This window comes from Dromiciops gliroides, chromosome 3 (genome assembly GCF_019393635.1).
Source record: "Dromiciops gliroides isolate mDroGli1 chromosome 3, mDroGli1.pri, whole genome shotgun sequence".
NCBI classification, from domain to species: domain Eukaryota; kingdom Metazoa; phylum Chordata; class Mammalia; order Microbiotheria; family Microbiotheriidae; genus Dromiciops; species Dromiciops gliroides.
In genome coordinates, this window is record NC_057863.1 from 625,946,408 (window position 1) to 625,966,067 (window position 19,660).

Below are 19,660 nucleotides of genomic sequence, written 5' to 3' on the forward strand. Positions count from 1 at the left end.
TACGACAACCCAGACATGAACTCCAACCTAAAAATAATTTGAGCCCACCCTTTCCCCCTCCCTCCCCTGAACCGTCTGAACAGGCAATATTTGAGTTCCCAGCCTCGCCTCCCCCCCATCTCTAACTCACTGAAGATTAACCTCTTTGTCGGGGGATGGAGACCATCAATTCACCACACGATTTAAGCTCCTGTGATGCGCCTGCCACTGTCCTGGGCCCCGGGTGCAAACATGAAAAACAACAGTCCTGCTCTGGAGGACTTAACAGCCTGTGGAGGGGACCCAACATGTCCCCAGGGAGACACACATGTGATGCTAAATAATTCCATGGGAGGGAAGGAAGGAAATATGAAGGGCCTACTATGTGCCAGGGACTGTGCTAAGCATGTTACAACAGCCTTATTTGATTCTCAGAACCCTGTGAAGTAGGTGCTGTTATTAAGCAAACTTTACAGTTGAAGAAAACAAGGCAGAGAGAAAAGTTAAGCAACTTGCTCATGGTCACACAGCTCATCAGTGTTGGTGGCTGGATTCGAACCTGGGTCTTTCTGACTCGAGGCAAAGCAACTGGGGATATAGGAAAAGGCCTGTATGAGATGAAAGCCATGAGCCGTGCTTTGGGAGGGGGGGGAGCAGAAGAGAGGGAGGGGAGGGGAATTTTATATCCTAGCAAGTACAAGCAGCCCAGCTGGACTGAGTCTGTCTGATGGGAAAGAGAAGGCAGACTGACAGGTGAGACCAGAGATGAGAAGCACCAGTTCATTCAGGTGGACTGTCTGTAGTTTGCCAAGAGTCTGAGGTGGACCCTGGGTGGGTGCGTGGCTGGGGGCCCTACTGTGGGAGGCTCTCAAGGTAGAACTATACAGAAGCCCCTAAAGGGGATTTTTTTTTAATTAAGGGAATGATGTGGTCAGATGATGGAGGAAAATCACTTTGGCGGAGGGGTACTGAATGGCTAGAAATTAGGACCTCCTCCCTTTACCTGCTTCATGCCCTCAGAGGCTCCCCTCTCCAGTCTCCCAAAGGTCAAAGGATAATTCAGGCAGGGTCAAGGGTCAGGTCACAGGATATGCTCCCCTCCCCCCCAAGATAAACTTAGCCGAGTGAATTCAAATTTAATAAAGTTGTTTTTTTTTATTAGGTTACTGAGTATTCTCTACAGCCATAAAATAGAAAGGAGTTTTTAAAACCAAACAAAGCAATTACGTACAGGGATGGCAATACAGAGGGAGAGGGCTAGGGTTGAACGGAGAGGAGAGGAGAGGTGGTGGGGCCGGGAGGGACAGTGACACTGCAACATTTCCAGCATAGGTGGAAGACGGCTGGGGCCAAGGCAGTCGAATGGGGGACTCTCCAAAGTAAATCCTCTTGTGCAACAGCAAGAGTGCGTGTCCCACCCTGTGACAGAAATGAGGAAAACATCTATCACCTGATAAGAGGGATGTGTGTGGTATGTGTGTGTGTGTTTCTTTTTCTTCCTTAAAAAAAATAACAGCAACAGTTAACGGTTGGGGGTGGGGGGAAGCAACTTCAACTCCCCATGTGGGCTTGACACCAGTTCTATGCTTTTAAAAATATACTCTCCAAGTAGATTTTTTTAAAAAAAGGTATCCAACAGCAGCTGTTCAAAACATCTCTTACATAGACAAATATATATATATATTAAACATTTTAAACAAATAAAGTCATCTATTGTACCTGTACAGAACCGAACCAAAAGTTGGATTCCAAAACTGATTTTAAAGTTAACAAAATGTGCAAAATAAAGGGGTGGGGTTGGGGGCCCCCCAGCATCTTGGCTGCACCTTGGAGGAATTGCCAGGAAAGGGTGGCTCTTGACACATTTTTCCTCAGCCCAGAAAGAAGCAACCAGGGGAGATGGGTTTGAATTGGAGATCTGCCTAGATGTTGGAATATTCCAGAGACTCAATTCTGGTCTGGGAGATGATCACAAAGAATCAATCAATCAATCAATCAAGCTCTCTCTCTCCTCTTCCTCCCCCTCCCCCCACATTTACTCAATGGGCAAAGAACTGAAAATGTACTTTTTTTCCCCCCAGATTACCACAGCAGGGGAAGATGATGATGGCAGCTTAGCTAAGACACTTAACAACTTGAGGACAGAAAACCTATCAGGACAGCCGGTCTAACTATCTTGGGCAAGGATGTCCAGCCAAGAGGCAAGAGGCAATGAAGAAGGGGGCGGCAGGCTGTTAGAACTGCTTCAGAGGACCACTGAAGGCATTGCTATTGCACATGAAACCTGTAGCCTGAGGAAGGATCTGTCCTGGCAAGCTTCTGGCCCGGCCCGAACCTCCCCTTGGAGCTACAGGCCGAGATAACAAAAACCACCCACCAAAAAAGCCCCCATCCCTATACCCACACCACTCGGCCAAGGGCAGGTGATATGGCACGTGGAGGGTGGGGTGGGGTGGGAAGGATAAGAGAACAACAAGACACACACATTGGAGAGAAAGGGACATGTTTTCTTTCTATGTGGAATAAATAAATTGGTTTTTGTTGGTGAAAGAATAAATACAGAGTAGAGGGTGAGACATCTTAGGGAATGACACTAGTTGCTTTCCGGCCATTTTCCAGGGTCCCATTTTCTTATTGTTTAAGTGTCCAAGATCAGTTTTTGGCATTGTCAGCTTTGTTCATGGTGACATTTACTGTGCAGGAGTAAGCCACAAGGTCCCACGCTTGCCACACAATGGAAGTCTTCGGTCAATTTCCAAGCACCCTTAATGCCTCCAGGCCTCCTCTCATGCCCAGTATCCGCCTTCCCCCACCTGGCTGCTACAGAGCCCTGGAATCCTTTGGAGACCTCATCTTGTCCTGTTTGGACAGAAACCGTGGGCTCTGTACACCCACCCCTGGAGCTGGCCAGGACACACCTTATTACTTCTGTAGAAACAATCTCTTTTTAAGGGAAAATCAAATCCAAATCCACAAAGAACACTTGTCTACCCACACTCTGAGAGACCACTTCCAAGGGAGGAAGAATAGATGAGCCTGCTTCTGGGGTCTGTATCTGGTGGAAGGCCGGGGTGCGAGGAAGGACGAGGAAATCTTGGCTCCTGAGGTCGAACAGCCAGATGGACAAAGGGGCGGGGTCGTGTAGGGCAGGGGCGGGGTCGAGGGGGCGCTATGGACCCCAGTGGCGGCTCGGTGGGTTTGCACAGTTGGACTTCCTGATTCCCACTCCCAGAGGGCGGCAGGCTTTGAGCTGATGCATCACTGGTAGAGAAGGTAGCCCTTAAGGGATGCTGGCAGGGGCAGGGTGTGGATCTCACTCAGGCGCTCCTTCCCTAGGGCGAGGCGGACAGACCGTCGGCAGAGGTCCATCAGAGGCAGTGGTTCAGCTGGACAGAGAGAGAGAGAGAGAGAATACACCTGGTTACTGCGTGGTAATTCCTGACCGGCCCTCCAACTCTAAGAGGTGACATCTTAAGGAGGCTGAGCTGTGGACGGTCTGCTGAGGTCTATGCACCCCCATCTCAGATTCAGGTTTTTAAATGCATAAATTAAAAAACATACAATTATCAGGGCAGCTAGGTGGCGCAGTAGATAAAGCACCAGTCCTGGATTCAGGAGGACCTGAGTTCAAATCCAACCTCAGAAACTTGACACTAGCTGTGTGACCTTGGGCAAGTCACTTAACTCCCATTGCCCCGCAAAATAAATGAATGAATGAATGAATAAATAAATAAAAAAGCATACAATTATCAAAGAGACCAGTTATGTTGAAATAAAGGTGTCCTCCTTTCCTACTCAAATTCAGAAGCTCTCCTGAAGTGTATTCACAGAACGTGTGTGTGTGTGTGTGTGTGTGTGTGTGTGTATACCCCTGTCTGTGGACCTCAGGTTATGAACTCCTGGGCCCAATAAACTCTGAGGTCCCTGTTAACCTTAAGTCTATCTCATAATGCAACTGTCTTGAATAAGATGAGGAGGTAACCAGCTTAGGTTAGGATGAAGCCTGAGGTTCCTTTCCTATCTTGTAACCCAACTACCCTCAATAAAAAGGAGGTACACCTAGGCGGCATAGTGGTGAGAGGAAATAAACATTTATTAAGTGCCAACTGTGTGCCAGGCATTATGCTAAGCACTTTACAATATTATCTCATTTGATCCTCAAAACTCCTTTAAGGGATAGGTGCTGTAATTATCTCCATTTTACAGGTGAGGAAACTGAGTCAGATAAAGGTTAAGTGACTTGCCCAGGGCCTCAGAGCTAGTTAAGTGTCTGAAGCTGGATTTGAACTCAGGTCTTCCTGACTCTATCCACTGAGCTACCTAGCTGCTCACAGAGCATCAGACTTGGAATCAGGAAGAACCTGAGTTCAAATCCCACCTCTGACACTTAACAGCTGTGTGACCCTGGGCGAGTCACCTCACCCATAAAACAGGGATGCACTTTGCCACTTTAAAGCACTTATAGTCTTATCACAGGCACTGGAGGAGGTACAAGGCAGATGGGAACGTCCCTTTGACAGGTTTCAAATGTAATCGGACAATTAATTAGTCACCTCATCCTTCCCTCTGGGCACACCCACAGATGTTTTCTGAGTCCTCTTCCCAAGGGCTACTGTGACACACAAACAGGGTACGCCCTGGAGACAGCTCCATTAGTCTGCTTGGCCACAGAAGGCAGAAAAAGGAACGATGTGGGGGAAGCCTCAGAGACCAACTGAAGCCCGATGGTAACACTTAGAAACACTTCCTAAGAATAGAAGGGGCTATGTGGGGAAGAAGTGGGTCCCCCAAGGCTGGAGGACCCCTTCAATCAACCAATCAACATTTTTAAGGGTCTGTGCTATGCCTAGCATTGTGTTAAGCACCGTCCCTTTCTTGGGGACGTTGTAGAAAGTTTTTTTTGGGGGGGGGGGCGGGTGGATACAGATACCAACTGACTTCTCCCCTTCTTAGGATCTGGGACTCTACTTCTGGCTGGCCAGACTAGAAGAAATCTCCACTCCGGATTTGACCATCCCTTTCAGGGCATCTCAATCAGTAAGCATTTATTAAACACCAACAGTATGCCGAGCATTTATTGAACGCCCACTGGGTGTCAGGGGCTATTAAGATACAAGAAGAGAAATGAAACATTTCCTGTTCTCAAAGAGCTTACAGTCTCTTATGGCTCCCTCTCCTTTCCCACGAGTGTCATGGAAGATCACCAGGAGTCCACCCAGAGCAGGAGGCTCCAGGCCAGCACAGAAGCCCCAAGGACTGCACACAACCTGTTCTAGCAGCAGCCTTCCCACCCGGCAGGGCCTGGCTCAGGTCCTAGTGCCCTTGGGTCAGCCTGTTCTGGGTCACTGACGTGGGGACACAGACGTGTGGGAACAATGTCTCCCCAAAGGAGACATTGTGTGTGTGTGTGTGTGTGTGTGTGTGTGTGTTTTGCTGGGGGTTGGGGGGGGGCAGGGTGGGGACACCCAGCTGATGTTCCTGAGGCTAGCTCTCACTAACATGGGGTGGGCTGCTTCTCCCATCAAGGAACACCCTGTCCTGAATCCTCCCAGTAGCTGAATCCACAGCTGTTTCCTTTCCAATCAGTGAGGTAGCCAGGGGCAGGAGGGAGAGCATTTTGGGGAAGAACAGAGGAAGGCTGACTGACTGATTCCACAGCTGTCTGCATTAAGGACGGAAATGAACTCCAGAGAGGTGCTGTGGGAGTCACCTGACTGGGGCAGGGATCAGAGGACCTGGGTTCAAATCCTACCCCCCCCCCACTCCCCCCTCATCACTTACCACCTGTGTGATCTTAAAGGAAATACGTTCAGTGGAAAGAATGCATGAGATTTAACTGGCTGTCTGCCTCAGTTTCTTTATCTAAATTGAGGATGAAACAAGGTATTAATTGTTTTTTTGTTGTTGTTTTTTTTTTTAGTGAGGCAATTGGGGTTAAGTGACTTGCCCAGGGTCACACAGCCAGTAAGTGTTAAGTGTCTGAGGTCAGATTTGAACTCAGGTACTCCTGAGTCCATGGCCGGTGCTCTATCCACTGCGCCACCTAGCTGCCCCCAAGGTATTAATTGTAAAGAGCTTCGCACAGTGCCTGGCACATTGTAGCCACTCTAGGAATGTTAGCTAATATTATGTCAGTTGTTCTAAGTTTTCTTCCAGCCCTAAATCTTGCGGTCCCTCGTTCTCAAAGAGCACCAAGGACGCCATGAGGGGGGATGTCTTGACTTCAGCATGGATAGGAAGCACTCACTTTACCCCCAGAGGCTTGGGGACTAAAAGAGATGAGGCAACAGAAGAATTTCAGTTGTAAGGGCCTTGAGGGCAACCTCATCCAATCTATAACTGAACAAGAAATAATTCCCCGTACAACAAATCTGATAGACAGTCTTTGGTCAGTCAACAAGCATTTATTAAACGCCTACTGTGTGCCAGGTACTAGGGATATCAAGAAGGCAAAAGACAGGCCTTGCCTTCTGGAAGGATAAAATACAATAGAGTCAGCAAGGATTTATTAAGTGCCAAAGTTATACAGGGAGAGAGTAGGTGAGGCCTGTTCCATATCCTCAATGCCTTTCATATTTATGAGATGCTTGTTGGTCTGGACCATGTGACTGTAGCCCATCTACTGGGTCCCGGTCTCCTTATCTGTACAACAATGGGTTTGGACCAGCCCTTCAAGGCTCCCTGCAGCCCTGAGGAGAGGATGGAGAGTGCTCTAGAGAGGCTGGGCGATGTTTGTCCTGGACCATTCAAGTAAGGGCGAACACCACCACAGAGATGTAAGCCCTTGTCAAGGGTTCATCTGTTAAGGAGTCTGAACAAGATTCCAGAATGATTCCACATTGGTGGGAGGGTCCCCTGGGCCTTGGGGTCATGGGGTGGCCAGGTATCTATGACCTCTTCCAACGCCCTGAGGCTTAACAAAGCCAGGTGAGGCTAAGGTAAGGCTCTCTTGGACTTCACCACCCAAAGGAGCAGGAGCAGGAGCAGGAGCAGGGCCTAGAAGCGGAGGAGGCTAAACACTCTTTGCTTTTCCCTAGGGCCATCTTGCTGAATCTCAAGGGTGGGAAGGGACATGGGAAAGTTAGGTGCACAAGGATCTGCTCTGTGACATAGCCAACAAGTGCCTGTCCAGGCTTAGAGACCTCCAGTGACAGGGCACTCACCACTTCTTGTGGCTGCCCACTCTGCCTGTGGACAACTTCCATGGGAAGGAAGTTTTTCCTTAGATCCAACTTTAGTTTGCCTCTTTGTGACTTTCACCCACTCCTCCTAACTTGGGGGTGGGGAAAAGTATTCATTAAGTGCCTACTATGTGCCAGGCACCGTGCTAAGAGATTTACAAATCTCTCGTTGGATAGTAAATCAAATAGTAAGGAAGGATACAAGTCCAATCCCTCTTCCACATGCCTTTCAGATCCAGAGACAATTATTTTGCCCCACACTGAGATTTTCCTTAGAATCTGCTAAGAGAGTCCCTTTGTCTTGTTTGTATGTTTGTCTACATACTGTCTCCCCTAGATTGGAAACTCCTTAAGAGCTGTTTCTGCTTTTCTTTGTATCAGCATACAGCAGGTGCTTAATAAATGCTTGTTGTGGCTGTCTTGTCAGTTTCCAACTCACATGTTCCCTGTGTTTATCCCCCTGTCTCAGGGGCTGATGGGAGATGCTCAGAGCAAGTCAACCCCAAACCATTCTAACCAAGAGAGACTTCAAGACCAAAAGGAAGCTTCGTCCAGTGACTCTCCCCAAAGTACTGTCTCCTAACACAGGCTATTCCACTTGGGGACCACTTGAATTCTGAGGAAATTGCAGGGGACATCAAGCTGAAATCCGCCTCTTTACAACTTGCTGGGGCCCAAGAAATCAGGCCCAATATCTATCTCTTCTACAGAATGGCAGCTGTCATCGCCAACCTCCTCCCTGTATCTTCTCTAGACTAAAGCAAACACCCCCAGTTTCTTCCACTGATTTTTATAGAAAGCAAATTCAAGGCCTGTCACCATTGGTTCCCTGTGTGTTTTGAGGACAGGCTATTTAAAATGAGCCAAGAGAAGGCTCACTATACAGTACATCCCTTTTTTAAAAGAGATGTATAGGTCACCAACCTTAGCACTGATTCCTGACAAAATTCTATCATGCATATTGTTACTTTAATAGTATAGCAGTTTTATCAATATTTTTGCTTTCATATCAATCTTTAAAAAAATATGGGCATGTTCTCCCTGTGATAAAGATTATTTTTTTTGGTGAGGCAATTGGGGTTAAGTGACTTGCCCAGGGTCACACAGCTAGTAAGTGTCAAGTGTCTAAGGTTGGATTTGAACTCAGGTCCTCCCGAATCCAGGGCTGGTGCTCTATCCACTGTGCCACCTAGCTGCCCCTGTGATAAAGATTTTGTAAAAAAAAAAATGATAACATATTAGACATAGGTAGGGAACAGCTAGAAAAAGAGATGATTGCTAAGAGCCATCAAAGATCCACAGACAGGTCTTGCCAGACTAATCTCAGCTCCTTGTCCGACATGATTTTTAACTAGTATGTTGACACAGCAAAGATATTGATAGGCTATCCTGCCGTCAATAAAGGCATTTGGTACAATCTCTTGTGCAGTCCTCGTGGGCGAGATGGAATAACCAGGGGTTGGCAAACTACAGCCCACAGGCCAAATCTGTCCTGCTGCCCCAGAGCGAAGAATGGTGTCTACATTCTGACCGCACGCTTGGGTGAATTCAGAACTGGTTTAAATGGGCAAACCCAGAGTAGTCATCAATGGCTTGATGTCACCATGACCTGAAGTTTAGTAAGCATCCCAAGGATGTGCACCTGGCTCTGTGCTTAAAAAAATAATAATAAAGGCCTGTACAGATGACAAGTTTATCAAATTCCAAAGGATACAAATCTGGGAAGGGATGGCAGAGTCAGGACCCAGAAAGATCTCTGAGCACTCGAGGGATGAGCTGAATTGAGTCCATGAAGATTACTTAAGGAAACTGGGCTTGTTTACCCTAGAAAACAGAAGGCTCAGGGGGGACATGACAGTTCTGTTCAGAGATCTGAAAGGCCGTTATGGGAAAGAAGGATCAAGTTGGCTCTGCTTGGCCTCAGACAGCAAAACAAGGAGCCACATTAGCTCAAATGAGGAAGTATTTATAAAGCACTCAGCACACAGTAGGCACTATATAAATGCCCATCCCCTCCCAAGGCAGGGTGAAGTTACAAGAGGTAAATTCAGGCTTCCTAACACTTAGATTTGCCTCAAGTGGGGTGGGCTGGCTCAGGTGGTGGTGGGCGCCCCTTCAGGGGAGGCCTTCAAGCACTGGCTGGGGGACTTCAAGGTTCCCATGATCCATTTAACAGGATCCACCCACATACGCATTTATTTCCCCCTACTATGTTCCTGGTGCAGTGATTTACATGAATGGCAGGAGAGGGCTGGGGTTGGGTGGGTGGGGGGAAGAGTGGTTAGGAAACACACTAGAAGAGGATACCAAGAAACTAGGAAATGAACCAGTGAGCCGCTATTTATTTAGGGAACAGGAAGAGAGTATGAATAGAGACTTCCTCATTTCAGTAAGAAAGTTACCTGGTGACCTATTTTTAAAAATCCCCCAAATGGTCTTATAAGAGCGCGCACTCTCTCTCTCTGTCTCTGTCTTCACTTCCTTTCTGACCAACTGGAAACACGAGAGAAATGAAACATAAGCGTACATGGCGTAGCAGTAAGATCACTGGACTGAGAGATTATTTCTGCTCCAGCCACTAACAATCAAGGAAAAAGGCATGGAATTATTAGGCACTAATTGTGCGCCACATAGTCAGGAAGCATTTATTAAACACTTATACTCTGTGCCAGGCCCTAGAGATACAAAGACAAAAATCAAACAGTCCCTGTCCTCAAGGTGCTTACACTCACCCAGGGAATAAAATCTACACACCAATAGGAAGACAAAAGTTAAAGGCTTGGTTTTTGAGAGACCAGAGGTTCAATAGAGGCGTCATGTAGGAGATGGAACCTGAATTTAGAAGGAAACAATGTATTTTATAAGAGGAAGGAGATGAGGAGTGAATGTATTCCAGGCATAGGGCAAAGCCTAGACAAAGGCTGGGAGGTGGGAGATGGCAGGGGAAAATAGTGGGGAAGGAATTTGTGGGAAAGTATAATGAAGTAGGAGAAAGAGTTTTGGATTTAAGGAATAGGAAGCCCTGGGTTCAAATACCACTTCTGATACTGCTGTGTGACCCTGGGCTCATCCTTTGGCTTCTCTGAGGTTCAGTAATTCCATGTTGCCTCCAGAATAAAATATATACTCCTGTTTAGCATTTAAAGCCTTTAAGAAACTGGCTCCAACCTATTTTTCTTATTATATGTAATTATTACTAATATCAGTGCCCCTACAAATAGCTACTATATGTGTCTGTGGGTATATCATATACATAATACACAATATAAACACACACATATCATCTGAAAGTCTGCAAAATGCTTTACATGTATTATTTAATTTCATTCTTCCAACAACCCTGTGAGACAGGTGCTTTTCTCTCTTCCATTTTGACAAATGACTGACAGATCTGTAAAATGGAGACAATACCCCCCCCCCCCAGCACAGAACACAGAACTCCTCACAGGGTTCACTGAAAGGATCAAATGAGACAGCAAACCAAAAAATACTTCACTAACCTTAAAGTTCATGATTATTTTCAAATGTTTTCCTGAGAAGGCAGGGGGGAAAAAACCCTCAGAATACATACAAGGCTCCTTAGAGGGAGACGTGTGTGTGTGTGTGTGTGAGAGAGAAAACTTCCCAAATACTGGGGATCTCCGTCCCCCCCAGGGCTTTGGCAGCACCACCTGGGTTTACACATCCATTTTTTTCTTTCTACATTTCTAGGAAGGGCATGGGGCCGTCCCAGGAACTGCCAAAACCAGGTTCGACCTCCTCATTTGGGAAACACACAGTCCGTGGTTCAGTCCCCCCAGGATCTCCGGCTCATGTGGCCAGAGAGTCCAAAGCCAACAGAGATTCCGAGGCAGGAGGAGCGCAGGGACAGACCTCTCCTCCAAACTGTGCCCCCCCCCCACATGCCTGGGGCCAAGGCGCAAGGACAATCTCCAATTAGTCAGAAGAACCTCTCCTCCTGTCCAGAGCTGGCTCCTCCTCTCATCAGCTTCCCAGAACAGCAGGTGAATCCTGCATGGGATGGCCATCCAAGTCCTCCCTCAACCCTGGGGACAAGGATCAGGCTGACACTTAAAAAATTGGCAGTCCTTTCTGGTGCCGGCCTGGAAGGAAGACCGCTTCTTGTCCCGGCTTCCCGAGTAGGCTCGCCTTGAACCCCAGAGATGGGGTGGTCCTGGCACAGCTAGGAGCAGGGAGAGATGCTGCAGCAGGAGGACAGTTCCAGGTGAAGTCGTGTCAACCAGCATGGCCTTGAGGGGGAGGGAGGGGGTCTGTTGGCAATCTGGCTCCTCTGAGTGGAGGGAGCATGGCACTAAGAAGCAGGGTTTCAAGTACTGGATCTAACCCCTACACTGCTGCATGGCCTTGGTGCAGTCACTGAACTATGGAAGCTCGGTTTCCCTGGCTGTTAAATGCAGGGAAGGGAACGTGACAGTTACCAGGAAGTGTCTGAAGCCTATCCTGGGGAAGAATAAGGAATAGACTTATTCTGCTTGGCCCAGAACCTTAACCCTAATTCTAAGGTCACAGAGAGGCAGAATGAGGCTTGATGAAAAGAAAACCTTCACCTGTACTTACCCTTTTTTTTTTCTTTGTGGGGCAATGAGGGTCGAGTGATTTGCCCAGGGTCACACAACTAGTGTCAAGTGTCTGAGGCCAGATTTGAACTCAGGTACTCCTGAATCCAGGGCTGGTGCTTTATCCACTGCACTACCTAGCTGCCCATTGTACATACACTTTGATCCAGCAAGACCACTGCTAGGTCTGTATCCCAAAGAGGTAAAAGGGAAAAGGACCTACATGTACAAAAATATTTGCAGCTGCTCTTTTTGTGGTGGTAAAGAACTGAAAATTGAGGAGATGTCCAATTGGGGAATGGCTGAACAAGATGAGGTATGATTGTGATGGGATACTATTGTGCTGTAAGAAATGATGACGGGGCAGCTAGGTGGCGCAGTGGATAGAGCACTGGCCCTGGAGTCAGGAGTACCTGAGTTCAAATCCAGCCTCAGACACTTAACACTTACTAGCTGTGTGACCCTGGACAAGTCACTTAACCCCAATTGCCTCACCAAAAAAAAAAAAAAAAAAAAAGAAATGATGAGCAGGAGGTTTTGGGAAAAACCTGGGAAGACCCACACAAACTGATGCAAAGTGAAATGAGCAGAACCAGAAGAACACTGTACACAGTCATAGCAATATATTACAATGATTAACTGTGAATGACATAGCTATTCTCAGTGACACAACATTATAAAACGATTCCAAAGGACCCATGATGAAAAATGCTATCCCACCTCCAGAGAGAAAACTGATCGAGTCTGAATGCAGATTGAACTATATTATTTTTCACTTTATTTTTTTTCTGGTCTGTTTTCTTTCACAACATGACCAATATGGAAATGTTTTACATGACTGCACATGCAATATCAAAATGCTTGCCATCTCAGGGAGGGGGAAGAGGCAGGAAGGAAGGAAAAAAATCCAGAACTCAAATTAAAAAAAAAAAAAGAATGTTAACATTGTTTTTACATGAAATCAGGGAAAAATATTGTTAAAAAAAGGACAACCTTTATAAGAATGTGAACTGCCCTCAAGTGAAATGGGCTGTAATGGAAGGTAGTGAGTACCATCAAAGGAAGTCTTCCAGTGAAGATTTGTGGGGGCTATTAAAGAAGGGATTCTGAACTAGAGGCCTGAGAGATTCCTTCCAGTTTGACATTTCTGTGATGTGCCATGATCATGGGGAATCCTGAAGACCCGAGATTTAGAACCGGAATAAACACAAACAATAGCCAGCACTGATGTCACACTTTAAGGTTTGCAAAGCACTTTACAAAAATCCTATTTGATCACTGGATTCTCCCCATGTGATAAATATCTGAGACAGGCTATGGACTCAGGTCTTCCCCACCCCCAGTCCAGAGTGCCATCACAGGCTGTACCACCCAAGGAGCCAAAGGCCCTTGGAGGGCATCTGTTCCAACCCCCTCATCTTCCAGAGGGATAATGAAAACATGCCTGTTTTTTCTTAAGATTCTGTGCTATTCAAATCTGGCTCATCCCACACTCGACCCTCACAGCAACCCTGGAGATTAGGCGCTCTTCTTTTTTGTTGTTTGGTTGGTTTTTGGCGGGAGTTTTGCAGGGCAATGAGTTAAGTGACTTGCTCAAGGTCACACAGCTAGTAAGTATCTAGTGTCTGAGGCTGGATTTGAACCCAGGTCCTCCTGAATCCAAGGCCAGTGCTTTATCTATTGCATGACCTAGCTGCCCCCAAATTAGGTGCTTTTCTTAATCCTATCCATTTTACAGAAGGGATTTGCCCAGTCACCCAGCTAGAAGGTTCTCTGAGGCTAGATTTGATCCCAGATCTTCCTGCCCATTGCTCTATCCACTGCAGTGCCCCCTAGCTATTTGATGAGGGTCACAAACCATCCATGTGGGCCCAGAGGGACACGGACCTCAAGCCCTCTAGTTCAATCCTCTCAGTTTACAGATGGCAAAACCGAGGCCTAGGGAGTAAAAACCAGCAGTGTCAAGATTCAAACTCAGATCCTCTGACCCCAGACCACAGATGCCTGATGTTTCTTCCCCCCTTCCAGGTGCCAAGCTCCTTGAAAGCAGGGTCAGATGACAAGATTGCTATCTCGACAGTGCTTTCAAGTTTGCCATTCTCACAAGAATTATTCACATTTTATGAATAAGCAAACTGAGGGAAATGACTAGTCTAGGGTCACCCAGCTGGAGAGTGTCAAAGACAAGATAGAATAATGATAATGATGTTGATCATTGCTAGCACCCCTATTTTAGAGATGAGGAAACTGAGGCTGAGAAATGTAAAAATGACTTGCCCAACTAGCAAGTGTCTGAGGTAGGATCTGTACCCGTAATTTAGGCTCAAGACTAGGAATATTAGCATCAGGGCCCAGGTCACTAAGATTTAGCACAGTGCCTGGCACACAATAGGTGCTTAATAAATGCTTTTTATTGACTTGACTAAGATTTAAAGCTGGAAAGTGCCTTAGAAGTCATCTAGTCCAGCCCTTATTTTGTAGTTGAGGAAACAAGTCCAGAGAAGAGAGTGGACCAAAGTCACATCCAGAACACAAGCAGAGCCCAGGTCTCTAACTCCAATTCTTTTCCCTCTGCACTCCACTGATCCAGTCAGATGGAAGGCCACCAAACCCACACCCAAGAGACATTCCAGCCACTTTCTGGGAGGTGTCACCAGACTAAGGAAACTGAAATCTGCATCAGACCTTGCCTGGCTGACCGGGGCCCAAGCTGGGGGATGACTCCACTGGGCAGACGCGCAGCAGTGGAAACGCGGGGTGTCATTGGCAGCCCCAGGAGATGCTTCTCTCCAGGAGGAATCTGACACTGATGATTGTTGTAACTCAGCTGGGGCCCACTCCTCTCCCTGCATAGGAGAATGTGCACGTCCTACCCAGCGGGGCCATAAAGAACGAAACAGGACGAAGCCACACACCGGCGCTGGATGCTATGTTAACACACCGCCCGCCAAGTAGCCATTTCTTGTCTCTGAAGCTGATCCGAGGGCCTGCCCAAAGGCAACCGAGCCTTGCCAGCGGACCATGGTCTTCAAATCCCAAAACTCCAGCTTCCTGTGGGGCTCTTCTGCCCTAGCGCTAACCTGCCTGTAAGCTAGTAGGTTTGGCATGGGAAGGGACTATTTAGTCCAGCCCTATTTGTTGTCTTACAGAGGGTGTGATTTGCCTGAAATCACCCAGGAAATGGGGCGGGAGACATTCAGGGCTCAAGGGCTTGTGACATCTATAGGACCTCACTGTGTTTTTGTTTTGTTTTGTTTTTTTACTTTCTCCAATCCCAAGAACACACGGCTGGAGGGGAGGCACAGATTTGGGGTGGCTGGGGACCTCGGAGACCATCTCCTTCAATGCCTGCATTTTACAGGAGGCTTTTCGAGATTGACTCGGATTCATCAAGGCTTAGTAGAGTGACTTGCCTAAAGCCACACAGGGAGTTAGGTGCCAGAGCTGAAATTCAAATCCAGCACCCCGTGCTCCCTCCTTCGTAGGGTAGCAGAGATTCAGAGTTGGAAGGGCCCTCTGAGGTCACCTACTCCATTCTCCATCTTACAGGGCAGGATGCTGAGATTCGAACCTGTCTCCCTCCCTGCCCATGCCAGCAGGGCCTGGGGTGTGAGATCTGGAGACACTGTCCCAGGCTCCCTGGTGAGTGGTTGCTGAATGTGCAGCTGGCCGTCTCTCTGCCCAGAGGAGAGTCTCATGACACTGGGGTATTGGGGCTGTTTCAGGTCAAGCCCGAATTGCTCTGGAAGCTGCAGACATGGCAATGGGACTTGTTTTCATTATCCCAGCCAAAGCTAAGGCGGGGTGTGGGGGAGGGGTTTGGGGAGAGGGTGGGGGTGGCAGAGGAGGAACAACAACTACATCCAATCATCTGCTGTTCTCCCCCCTGGAAGGCTGTAGTTTGGGGAGGGGGGGAGATGGGAGGGGAAGAGTGGAGCCGGATGATAAGAGAGCAAAGACACCCAAGACAAGGGCAAATATTTAGATTCAGCTTCCAAAACTCTGATGGGGTGGGGGATGGGAAGGCATGGGTGGGGAGACTGCATGCACCGCTGTGTTTGGCCTGAAAAGCGAGGTTACATGGCAGAGGCGCCAGCCCAGACCTGCTCCCAGCCCACCAAGGTCTGAGCTGCCGGCCATCCCCCAGCCTGGGGTGGGATGAGCATGGGGCCCTGGGAGAGGGAGGGATCAAAAGAGCTCTTGCTCAGCATCGTGTGGCCAGGAGGGAGGCACCCAAGATGCTCAGCAATCCATCCAGCCCAGGTCTCTGTTCTTGGGAAGCCAGGTGGCAGTTTAGACTGTCACCTAACAGCTAAGAAATGCATGGCTGCCAAGATTACCTTAACGTGCCTACAAATGTACACCAAGTTCTCTGTGAATATGACATCGATGTGAGGGCGGCAGCAAGCCTGGAGCTGGCCCTGAAGCCAGGGGCATGCGGGTCCCATCCCACCTGGGGCACATTAGTGGCTTCATGACTCCTGGGAGTTACTTGACCTCTGAGCGGACCAGGCATCTCTATAGGATGCAGCAGAGAAAAAAATGACTACTTTCATGCATGTACTAATGAGATCACACCTCCAGGGCCTTTAGAAGTGCTACTGATGGGAGGGGGTGTTGGTTCGTCTCAGAAAGACCCTTTGACATTTACAAACCTTCAGAATGGCAAAGCACTTTTCAATGAGGGGAATCAGAAAACTAACCTAGTCCCTCTCATGTGACAGACAGACCTTCACACACATACCAATAGCGCATCTTTCCCTAGAGATTTGTCTTAGACCATGGAACATCCCATGGTCAATTTCCAACATGTTCAGTCTCTTTCACATATTTCTCTATCAAATACCGATGACAGACACTTAGCAAGTCAACCAGAGTAGAAGGCCCCTCAGCTGCCTCCACCCAGATGACTGATTTGTCTGCCCCTTAGTGATAACCACACAAATTATGAATTAAGAAGGAACTTTAAGGAAGATACACCATAAAAATGACATCAATCGGGAGTTGGTGATCAGCTGAAACACAGATGCAACCATACCTTCTGACGGTACAGGGCTACTAAAATGCAAGAAAAAAGTTGAATGATGGGCTGAAAATAGTATATTGGCTCTGCCCAACCACGAACAATGACATGGTCTCTCCAATTATTCAAATCTTCCTATCTTGCTTTTCTTTCTGAACTGGACCTTTTTTTATACCGGGCACTCCCAGTGCAGATGACTACCAGCTATAGCACCCCCTATTCTGCAACTTACAGTGCCTGGCACATAGTAGACACTTAAGAGTTGCCTGAGGCACTGAGAAGTTCAGTCATTTGCCCAGGTTCATAAAATGACTTGAACCCAGATTGTCTTGTTTCCCAGACTGGCCCTCTAACCCACTATTGCTCCCCCGCTTTATTTTGGTAAAGGGTGTTTTGTAGTGACGTTTCAATAAATCCCACTTGTGCCTTGGTAGGGTGAGTCCCAGATACTTTGTGCATTTTGCAATTATTCCTCATGGAATTTCTTGGTTTCCTTGTCTTTTTGTTAGCAAGTAGAGAGAAATGCTGATGATTTTGTACATTCCTTTTGTATCCTGATTCTTTTGCTGAAGTTAAAAATGGTCTTAACTAGTTTCTCTGCCAATTCTCTGGAGCTCTTTAAGTTAAACCACCGCCTCCATCTGCAGATAGGGATAATTTTGTTTTTTCTCTCGCTCATGTTTCTAATACCTGTCATTTCATTCTAGAATTCCTAGAACTCTAGGGAGAAGAGGGATTCCAGAGGAACTATCTAATCACAGATTTAAGACTGGAAGGATTCTTAAAAGTCATCTAGTGCAATGCCATCATTTTAAAGATGAGGAAAGTGAGGCACAGCAGTCAAGTGACTTCCTCAGGGTCACACAGCTAGCAGGAATCTGATTCAGCTCTCTGTCTACTATGCCGCACTGCAAAGTAGTGCAGGGGGCTCCAGTTTCTAGTTTCAAGGAAAACATGTGAAGAGTTACTTCCTCCCTTCTTACACACTCATTACTATCTGGGCTCTCTTGACATAGGCTTGTAAATCTCATTGGCCAAAAGGGATGTCAGAAGCCACTTGGTCCAATCCCCTCAATTTACAAGTGACTGATTATAAAGTGAGATCTGGAGCCCAAAGAGACTTCAGAAGTCATGCAGTCCAGCTGCCTCATTTTGGAGAGGCCCCATGAAATGACCTGCCCCCTGGTTGCACAAGGGAGCAGTCAGTGGTGGGATATGGAATTGTTTTATGCTGGGATTTTGGGCACCAGCTTCTGGGAGCTATGGATTAGACCCTCCCAAGGAGAAGAGCCTTCCCCCACAAGCAGAAAGAGGGCATAGGGTCTCTGAGAGCCCAGTCAATACTTACGATCAAGTCCATTCAAGTAACGCATTCGAATTTCACAGTGGCCCCAGACAGCACTTACTACTGGGTACAGTTTTTTGCCCTTGAGTCCCCGAAAGGCCACGCCCATGTACTGCCCGTCGACGATGAAGCTCAGCGTGCCATCGTCCATGTCGAGGGCCACCAGGAAAGAATCCGGCACAATGAAAGTCTCGTCTGGCTCTAGGAAGGCGGGGTATGTCTTACTGGGCTGGTTCTTGCCATCATGGTAGAGTCTGTTGCGCCCCAGGTCCCAACCCCAGGACTCGTGGTTGTTACCCACCAGGGTTGTGTAGCCCACAGAGTGCAAGGGGGCGTCCGCCGTGGCCACCCCCACAACTGCATGTGTGCCGCGCTGGCGCATGGCCCATGTGATCTGCCACACGTGCAGCCCGCGTGTGTACCCCACTTTCCCCCTGATGGCGTCTGTGCTCTGGGCCACCGGATGCCGGTGAAAGATCAGTTTGTCGTCCTCCTTCACAAACACATTGAGTGAACGGTCATTGTTGTTCCAAGAGTGGAGCAGCTGGACGTCGTAGGATACAGGGGGCATGTCCAGCAGCAAGTCCAGCCGGGTGGGCTTACAGTAATCCAGGCCCTGGAGCTCTTGCTTCAGGGGCCGGTACGTGGGGTCTCGCATGTCCACAGTCTTTATTCCCCCAGTGACCTTCTGACCCATGCTAGCGTCTGGCTTCACCTTCCTACGTCCTCCCAAGGCAAAGGCATCAATTGCAGGCCTTTGGTCCTGTTTTCCAATCAAACAGCAGCAAGATTCCTAAAAAAGGTTGCTAGGAGACCCGGTCGACTTGTGTACCATTCAGGATAACCTAAAGGATGGAAAGAAAAACAGATGAGGAGGTGGGGAGAGTTAAACATCCCATCTGCTGCTTTTAGAAACCAAAGCTCGCGTCACACCTGTTAGCAAGACACAGTCAAGTCTTGGAACACAACTGCTGGGTCAGGGGCTGGAGTCAAATATACGCCCCACCGTCCACCCCCTCCCCAAGTTCCAGTCATGGCTCTTTGTACACGGAAACAGCAGGTGTCCGTCATTCTGGCCAAGGGACTGACTGAGCTCCTGGAGGTCGTTCTGAATGCTGGAATGTCTATTCTGTCTGTCTAAGGGAAGGAAAACGGATGAATGAGTCCTGGTTCCTGCTCTCAGAAAGCTTATATCACAGTAGGGAAGGTGATGTGTTCACTGTACTTCTTTTCTTTTCTCCCTCGGGGCAATGAGGGTTAAGTGACTTGCCCAGGGTCACATAGCTAGTAAGTGTCAAGTGTCTGAGGTCATATTTGAACTCGTCCTCCTGAATCTAGGGTCAGTGTTTTATCCATTGCGCCACCTAGCTGCCCCCAGGTGATGTATTTACAAAGAGAAATAAGCAAAGACATCTGCATGTCATATTTGAGCCTCACAAGCCCATGAGAGAGTATAATTCCATTTTACAGATAATTGAGCTTAAGTGACCCAGAAGTTAAGGGACTGCCCCAGAATCCGATAGAAAGGAAGGAAATCAGCATTTATTCAACACCT

The 19,660-nt window shown here is 47.8% G+C and overlaps 1 protein-coding gene across 2 annotated transcripts in view; it reads right to left on the reverse strand.

The window, feature by feature from the left end:
• Positions 1-1,114: 1,114 nt before the first annotated feature.
• Positions 1,115-19,660, reverse strand: part of SPSB1 (splA/ryanodine receptor domain and SOCS box containing 1) — an 85,515-nt gene continuing 66,969 nt past the window's right edge. For both annotated transcript variants that reach the window (XM_043996740.1, XM_043996741.1), the window contains exons 3-4: positions 18,109-18,950; positions 1,115-3,365 (exon numbers count right to left, since the gene is read on the reverse strand). In XM_043996740.1, coding sequence (XP_043852675.1) covers positions 3,238-3,365; positions 18,109-18,802 — 822 coding nt within the window. In that variant the 5' untranslated portion in view covers positions 18,803-18,950 and the 3' untranslated portion in view covers positions 1,115-3,237. The remainder of the gene's footprint in view (positions 3,366-18,108; positions 18,951-19,660) is intronic.